General features: G+C 38.1%; 1 protein-coding gene across 3 annotated transcripts in view; it reads right to left on the bottom strand.

Annotated features, from left to right (window-relative positions):
* The window catches only part of EXOC6 (exocyst complex component 6), a 282,222-nt gene that overhangs the window by 194,736 nt on the left and 78,351 nt on the right, over positions 1-9,135 (bottom strand). For all 3 annotated transcript variants that reach the window (XM_006831144.1, XM_006831143.1, XM_006831145.1), the window contains exons 5-6: positions 7,371-7,416; positions 1,767-1,971 (exon numbers count right to left, since the gene is read on the bottom strand). In XM_006831144.1, coding sequence (XP_006831207.1) covers positions 1,767-1,971; positions 7,371-7,416 — 251 coding nt within the window. The remainder of the gene's footprint in view (positions 1-1,766; positions 1,972-7,370; positions 7,417-9,135) is intronic.

Genomic DNA, 9,135 nt, shown 5'->3' with positions numbered 1-9,135 from the left:
CTCCTTGGAGGCCAGGATGGCCAAACTTTGTCTCTCATACTTCGGACATATTGTCAGGTGAAACCAGTCACTGGAGAAGGATATCATGTTTGGTAAGGTAGAGGGTCAGGAAAAAGAGGAAGACCCTCAACGAGATGAACTGGCCAAGTGGCAGCATCGATGGACTCAAGCATGGCAACAGTAGTGAGGTTGGCCCAGGATCGGGCAGTGTTTCGTTCTGCTGTGCCTAAGGTCGCTATGATGGCACTTAACAACAACAACATGAGTCAGAACCAATTCAACAGCACAGCACGACCCTTACCACCTCAACGTAATTTATTTCTACTATATAGTGCAGTGGTACACGTTAGACTGCTAACCGTAAATGTCAGCAGTTCAAAACTACCATCTGTTCCGTGGAAGAAAGATGAGGCTTTCTGCTTCCATAGAGATTTACAGCCTTGGAAACCCTATACAGGGTCACTACGAGTCAGAACCGATTCTATGACATAACCAACTAATATCAACTAAAGGGATCCTGGTGGGGCACTGTAAGATAACCGCTGAACCGCTTGCTACCCAAGGTCATTGGTTCAAACCCACCAGGTGCACCTTGGAAATCCTTTATAGAGTTGCTATGAGCCAGAACCGACTGGATGGCACTTTACAACAGCAACAGTGTCAATTAAATGCTGATAGAAAGATTTATTTACAGTAAGTGGCCCCCAGTTAATCATTGTTTTGCCAGACTCCCTGGAAACCACCTCTGATGGCACCCAGGTTTGATGAATGCTGTGTACTCTGAATAGCACCCATGTGCTCGTGTTGAAAGAGAACTGGAAGCCAGTAAGCATACAGGTGCAGGATAAGCACTGGACTGCAAGTTGGGTTTGAATGGAAAGACCAGTGATTCTAACTCACCAGCCACTCCTCAGAGACCCTATATAGGGTGGCTGTGAGTTGGAACCTAATCAGTGGTGCTTAACTTCAATAAAAAGGTGCTTAAATTACATTATTTTAAATGTGTGCTTCTGACCATGTGGATAACTGATTTTTTAGCCCTGTTTAGTTTAATTCAGCAAAGTCTTTTTTGAGCACCTCCTTTGGAGTTGTCTATAAACTACAGTAAAATGTATTTAAAAAAAAAAAAAAAAGGCAGGTGTATACTAACTTTACAACTGCCAAACATTTTCATACTGTTTATCTTTTTATTATTAATCTGTAGAAGCTATTAATTCACAGTTAATACTTTTTTAAAAGAGAATAATTTAGGGCCTTTGCATAGCTGGGCTCCTATTTGCTTATAAAAACTATCATTTTTCAGCTAATTTGATACCAGATTTGATGTCTGTCAAAAGTTAATGGGATCCTGGTGTGGCACTGCAGGATAATGCACTGGAACACAAGGTTGGTTTGAACTACAAGGTCAGATGTTCAAATCCACCAACTGCTCCTCAGAAACCCTAGACAGGGTCGCTATGAGTCAGAACCAACTCAACAGCACTAAGCAACAACAACAAGGGTTAATGTAACATCACAAAACTGAGAAAAACTGCCGAGAGTCCAGCTAGTGAGCAACTGATGAATTCAAATTAGACTGACTTTACTGGGAAAGGAATAACTATAAATCAAAAGAAAGTACTCATGAAATCCATTCTAATCAAGAACTAAGAAAGATAAGGGTACAAACAGGCATTTTATGTAAATAAAAAGAGTAAACTTTGGACACATTCTATTTCTTCGAATATTAAATAGCATTAAATTTTAATTCTCCTTTTAAATCTCACCTGTTTCATAGCTGTTTCACCTATTTTGTCAGAATGCTTTCGAATACTTTCCAAAAAGTCTTTGAGATCAGACATGGAGATTTCTTTAATACTTTCACGAAGTTTAGGAAGATTCTCTATCATTAGCTGACAAAACCGGTACTGACTAACTCGTGGAAAGTATACATTCTCTAATTGTTCCATAGTTTTCAGAGCAGAGTAATACCTGTCAAAGTTAAAAAGTAATTATTATATTATTTCTACAAGTCTAAGCAATCAATTCATCATGCCCACCAAAAAGTATAAAATTATAGCTAAAATAAATAAAAAAAACATTTACTCATATTTAATAAACACAAACTATAAACCAAAGGAGTCCTGGTGTGGTGCTGTAGAAAATGCTATGGCCTGCTAATGCACCAGTCGCTCCTAGGAAACCCTATAGAGGGTCACTATAAGTCAGAACTGACTCCACAGCACTTAACAACAGCGCTATATCTTATTTTTGGAGCCCTGGGATGGTGCTGTAGGATAAGCACTGGACTACTAGTTGCAAGGTTGGTGGTTCAAATTCACTAATCACTCCTTGGGAACTCTATACAGGGACACTAGGGGTTAGAACCACCTTGACAGTATTAATAATAACAACAAATAACCATAGAACATATGCAGTATGAAAATTCATAGTTTATAATAACATATGCAACTTCCTTATTTCACCCATCTAGACTACAGGATAATGCACTAGATCATAAGGTAGATGGTTCAAACCCACCAGCTGCTCTTCAGAAACCCTATACAGAGTCGCTATGAGTCGAAATTGACTTGATGGCACTTAACAATAACAACCCATAACAACATCATAAGCATTACCATAATCATCACAATATATTAAATTTATGAATTGTAATATTATGTTATTCCATATCTCTCCCATCCATACACCATCACCACCAAAAAAAAAAAAAAAAAAAAAGCTTAGCACATATTTAATTCTAACAATAGCAAAATGTACTTTATACTACTATTTAACGAAATTAGATATATTATATATCACAAAGATAGGTGAAAAAGCACGGGTAGAGAGTTTTTTCATTTCACCAAATATTTACTAAATGCCTTCTATTTATACGGCACTGTGTGTCATACTAGGTACGCAGCAATTACTAAACTATATCCTATGCCCAAGAGAAACTCATATTTATGTTTCCATAGACATACTCTTTCTTTATGCTTTTATGAGGTAGACTTCTATGCCAGATCATACTATTAATATTCTATGGATGAGAAAACTGAAACATAGAAGAGTATATAATCTGACATTATAATTAGTAGCATGATTTTCCAAAATTATCAGCTTCCTAAAATCCACTACTATAAATCCATTTGAGAGTGGTGAATTTTTAAACTAAGCCATTTAAATTTTATGTTGGCTATTTAAAATTCATTAGAACTGTTAGAAACAAATAAAATCTTAACTTATTAACAGTTAGGAACCACCATACATCTGTCAGTTTGTTGTACTGTGACAGCGTTCACGTTGCTGAGATGCTAGAAGCTATGTCACCAGAATTTCAGTACTTGGCATTTCTCATGCTGAAGGAACTGGAGAAAAAGTTCAAGCTTTGAGTTGAAATATTAAAGTATTCTAAAGCAAAACAGGATTTCTGGTGTGGCGTTGTAGGATCATCACTGGCTGTGAACTACAAGGTCAACAGTCCAAACTCACCAGCTGCTCCTCGGAAGTCTTATACAGGATTGCTATAGTTCAGAACTGATGCTAAGGCACTTATCAACAACAAAGCAAAATACTGAATGACACAAAAACATTTAAAAAGGTGGAAAGAATACAAAGCAAAAGCAAAAACAGATCTGTATTGGAAGAAGTGCAGCCAGAGTCCTCCTTGGAGGCCAAGATGGCCAGACTTTGTCTCTCATACTTTGGACATATTGTTAGGAGGGACCAGTCACTGGAGAAGGATACCATGTTTGGTAAGGTGGAGGGTCAGAGAAAAAGAGGGAGACTCCCAGCGAGATGGACTGGCAGAGTGGTGGCAACAATGGGCTCTGGCTTAGCAATGATTGCGAGGTTGGCCCAGGGCACCGCAGTGTTTTATTCTGTTGTGCAATAGGGTCGCTGTGAGTCAGTACCAACTCAATGGCACCTAACAACAACAATGCCATCAATATTTTATGCATGTAAAATTTTGCTTAAGATACTTTAAAATGTTGCACCATTACATTGACAGGGAACTGCTAGAAATCCAAGCAAGATTAAGAAGAGGATGTGGAATGAGGGATAGCATTGCCAATCTCAGATGGATCTTAGCTGATATCAGAGAATACAAGAAAGATGTTTACCTGCATTTTGTTGACTACACAGTGGCATTCAGCTATGTGGATCATAACAAATTATATACAATTCAAAGAATGGCAATTCCAGAGCACTTAATTATGCTTATGCAGTGTTTAAATGTGCTCATGTGAACAGAACAAGGGAATGCTGAATGGTTAAAAATGAGGAAAGATGTGTGTCAGGGTTGTATCCTTTCACCACATTTGTTCAATCTGCTTGCTAAGTAAATGATCCAAGAAGCTGGACTACATGAAGAAGAACACAACATTAGGGTTTCAGGGAAAACAACCTTGCTTGCTGAAAGCAAAGCAAACTTGAAGCACTTCCTGGTGAAGATCAAAGACTGCAGTCATCAGTATGGATTACACCTCAATAGAAAGAAAACAAACAATATAAAGAAAACAAAAATTCTCACAATTGGACCAGCAAACAACATGATGATAAACACAGAAACGATGGAAGGTAACAAGAATTTCATTTTACTTGGATCTACAATCACTTTCCATGGAAGCAGCAATCAAGAATCAAGTGCCACACTGCACTGCATAAATCTACTGCAAAAGGCCTCTTTAAAGTGTTCAAATGTTACTTTGAGGGCTAAGATCACCTGATCCAAAGCTTGACGCTTTAAACTGTTTCATATGCATGTGAAAACTGAACAATGAGTCGATTCCAACTCATATCAACCCTATATAGGGTTTCTAAGGAGCAACTGATGAGTTTGAATCACTGACCTTATAATTCAAACAGACCTGGAGGTCCAGTGCTTATCCTACAGCGTCAAGCCAGGACTCCAGACAATTTATAAGGAATACCAAGTAAGATTTGATGCCTTTGAATTATGACGTTGGCAAAAAATATTAAATATATCATGGACTGCCAGAAGAATGAACAAATCTCGAAAGACGTACAGTCAGAGTGCTTTGAAGATGGCCAGACTTTCTCCTACATACTTTGGATAGCAAAAAAAGCGAAAGACCCTCAAAAAGATCAAGTAACACAACAGCTACAATGAGAGGCAGCAATTGTAAGGAGAGACCCGGCAGTGCTTTGCTGTGTTGTCACTAGGAGTCAGACAGCACCGACCAACAACATGGTTGAGAGAGATACATTATAACAATTTTGATAGAGCCTATAGATGTTAAGGAGTCCTGGTGTGGTGCTGTGGGTTCATGCACCAGACTGCAAAGCTGTTTGAACTGCAAGGTTGGCAGTTCAAGCTCACCAGCTACTCCTCGGAAACCCTATATAGGGTCACTATGGATCAGTACCAACTTGACAGCACTTCACAACAACAACAATAGATGTTATGGAGTCCTGGTGTAGCGCTGTGGGTTGATGCACCAGACTGCAAAGCCATAAGCCATTTGAACTGTGAGGTCAGCAGTTCAAGCTCACCAGCTGCTCCTCGGAAACCCTATACAGGGTCGCCATGGGTTGGAATTGACTCGACAGCACTGAACAACAACAACATAGATGTTATAGATTTAGAAGAAGTGAAATACTGAATCAGTATTTCAGATCACACAAATGATCATCCAACAGTCAAAATACACATTTCATTCTGATTTTATACAATCAGTTACAGCTGAAAGGTATTCTCTCTACAACAGGCATGTTTTTTTTTAAACTTCATAATAATATCTATAGTATATCTGAAATCATAAGTGTAGATGCTAAATGAGAAGCATTACAGTAGTTTTTGCAACATAACCACAGACATACTAATAGCACAATTGTGCCTCCCTTCACGCTCATCCCTTACCTCCCACCCAACACCCTGGAGTTTCCCTGTGTTGCTGAGGCATGAGCCATCACAGGATCTACCTAGCACCCACATATGCTTACCCTAGAGAAGTAGGGAGCTGACACCATTTGACTGAACCTTTGATCAATAGGAACAGGAAACGAAAGGAGAAATTCTCCTCTGCTCATCCTAGATGCGATATCCTGGCTTACAATAACTTATACAAACATCCTTTGAAATTACTCAGTATCAGGCAGTGGCTAACTCAATAACTTTCCTTACATGTGCTCTCTCAAGTTCCCTGCTGCATTTCTCTTTCCTCCAATCCTGCTTCCCAAATTTATATGCTGGGCTCTGCTTTCTGGGGCACCCAAGCTGTGACATATAGTAACTATGTAATCTTAGGCAGACCCTGGGATCTTTCCTAAAAATTATTCACAAATCTCTTAAGCCTGACATATTTCTAAATACAGACAAAACCCACATCACAATAGATTACCATTTGTACATGATACTGTTTTTATAAACCTGTCAACTATGGCCAAAAGCTTACATTTGAAATACTGGTAGCATCACAAAGCAAAAGCCACCAGTGTAAGAAATTAACAGACAGCTGGTAGAGTTTATTCTGGAGAATTCCCAAGACTCAGGAACTGTCAGGAATTCCACAGCTTTTGGAAGTAGGAGTAGATGTACTGGTTAAAAATCTAAGAAGTCAGCAGACCCCAGGTTTTCTCCTCTACTCCAGCCATCTAAGCAAATATACTTCCCACACTTTGGCAAGAGATTAAAATAGCTATTGTCTCAATAGCAGGCTTCAGACTAGGTTGAGAATAACACTATTCTGAAAACAAGAAGAAAACCATATATACTCTATTTAAGTATTTTTATTCAATTTTTATTACATAAAATCTCAGAGAGGATGAGAAAACACTGCAATAATAAATCAAGAACAAACTAACAAACTGCTGGGGAACAAAAGAAACCTTTGGAGATCAAAAAAGAGCTCTTACCTTAGAATTTTTAAATCAGCAGAAATGAAAAGAACACTTACCCTTTGATTGCATGCAATGTTAATATACTGACAAGTTATTCAACATTGGTTCTTGTTAAGTTTCTTTCTTTACCAAAATGATCAATCTTTTCTATCACTTATATCATATATGTGGCAAGCAAGAATCCACATATGGATTAGTAAGAATTACTTTATTGGATGATCCTAATGAGCAAATTGCATGAGCATGGAATACAAAAATCACATCTACACCATCAAGTGGATTGGTACTTATAGTAGCCCTATATAGAGTTTCTGAGACCATAAATCTTTATGGGAGCATACGGCTTCCTCATCTTTCTTGAGTGGAACAGTTGGTGCGTTTAAAACAACACATAACCCACAGCACTACCAGACCAAAGAACAGCATAAGGTATTAAAGCAAATCACCACTATAATTTATAGTATATACTTTTAGTAATTTTAAAAGATTTTTATTAAAAACAATTAGAAAAGAAACCAACTTACCTTTTTGCACTCATCTGTTCTTTTAGCTTACTGTACATTTCCAGCACTGCATTAAAAAATACATGTTTTAGCTTTCAAGCAGAAATAAAGTATTTTGAGAAGTGAAAATAAAAGAGAGAAGAGTATATTATAAACTCATTCATATCCTCTAACATTATAAATAAAACATTCTACTTCAAGTAAATGAAACCTTGTTTCTATTTCCACTGGAAATTTATAGCAGAGACCTGGAGCACCTACGCACAGTAACCTCTACATACCAGAATCCATCCACCAGCATGTATTAGAACAGACTTTAACCTACAAGGATCCTAAGTTCCGAAATTTACTAATCAGGAGGTCGAACTTTAATTAGTTGAGAGAGAAAGCTGAGTGACAGTGAGATTGATTTATTTTCATTTAATATACCAAATAAAAGAATTGTCATTCACTTCTGAGTCATTACGACCCTGCATAAGGTTTCCAAGGAGCGACTGGTGAATTTGAACCACTGATCTTGTGGTTCAAATCGACCTTGCATTCTAGTGCTTTATTGCACAGCACCATAAAATCTTACATCAAACCCACGAGCAAAGAAAAACCTCAAAAACTTACAGAAGAATAGCTGTATACCAATGTTCATTGTAGCATTATTTACATTAGTCAAAAAGGTGAAAATAACCCTCATGTCTACCAAATGATACCTGGATAAATACAATATGGTATATCCATATAAGGGAATATTCTGCCATAAGGAAAAATGAAGTTGTGACACATATTACAACATGAATGGAACTTGAAAACATTATTCTGAGTCAAAGAGATCAGTCACAAAAGGACACATTTGGTATGATCCCATTTACATGAAACAGGTCAAAGTTTAATAGTGGCTACCGAGGGTGGGCAGGAGGGGGAAACCAGAAGTCTTGAAAATATTATGCTGAGTGAAATAAGTCAGACACCAGACACAAAAGGACAAATACTGTATGATGCCCCTTATATGAAATAGCTAGAATTGGCAAATGCATAGACAAAACATATTTCAGAAATGATACAACCTGCAACCAGCTCCAGCCCTCTGGCCTAAAAGACCCTATTCTCACCTCTATCACCGTTTATTAGTGCTTACCAGTGGACATTATGCTTGGTAGAGGGTCAGGAAAAGAGAGGATGAGATGGACTGACACAGTGGATATAACAAAGGGTTCAAACACAGAAATAACTGTGAAGATGGTGCAGGACTGGGCAGTGAGTGTTTTGTTGTGTTGTGCATAGTGTCGCTATAAGCAGGAACTCACTCAATAGCATCTAACAAGGTGGTAGGGTTAAGGTTGAGAGGGCATGTGCAATTTGCTTAAGGAGAACTACACTACTTTGTGGGGCAATCTAATGCACAGTGGTGATGGCTGCAAAACAAGATGAATGTAATTAATTCCATAAATTGTTTATTTTTAAATGGTTAAAATGGCTAACTTTTTGCTATATATATTTTCCTATTTTTTTCATCTTATAGCAGACTTCATCACTTGTCTGTCAATTTGTCATATTGTGATGGCTTCTGTGTTGCTGGAAGCTATTTCAAAAACCAGAGGGTCAACCATGGTGGAGGTTTCAGCAGAGCTTCCAGACTAAGACTAAGAAGAAGGAGAGCAGACCACTTCTCAACCTTATGAATAATAGCAGAATATGGTCAGATAGCGTAGTGGTTACGAATCGGGCTGCGAACCTTAAGGTCAGCGGTTCGAAACTACCAGCCGCTCCGCGGGAGAAAGATGAGGCTTTCTAC

Source organism: Chrysochloris asiatica, unplaced genomic scaffold (genome assembly GCF_000296735.1).
Source record: "Chrysochloris asiatica unplaced genomic scaffold, ChrAsi1.0 scaffold00003, whole genome shotgun sequence".
In the NCBI taxonomy this organism is placed as follows: Eukaryota; Metazoa; Chordata; class Mammalia; order Afrosoricida; family Chrysochloridae; genus Chrysochloris; species Chrysochloris asiatica.
The sequence above is the reverse complement of the archived record's forward strand: the minus strand, read 5'-3'. Positions and strand labels throughout refer to the sequence as shown.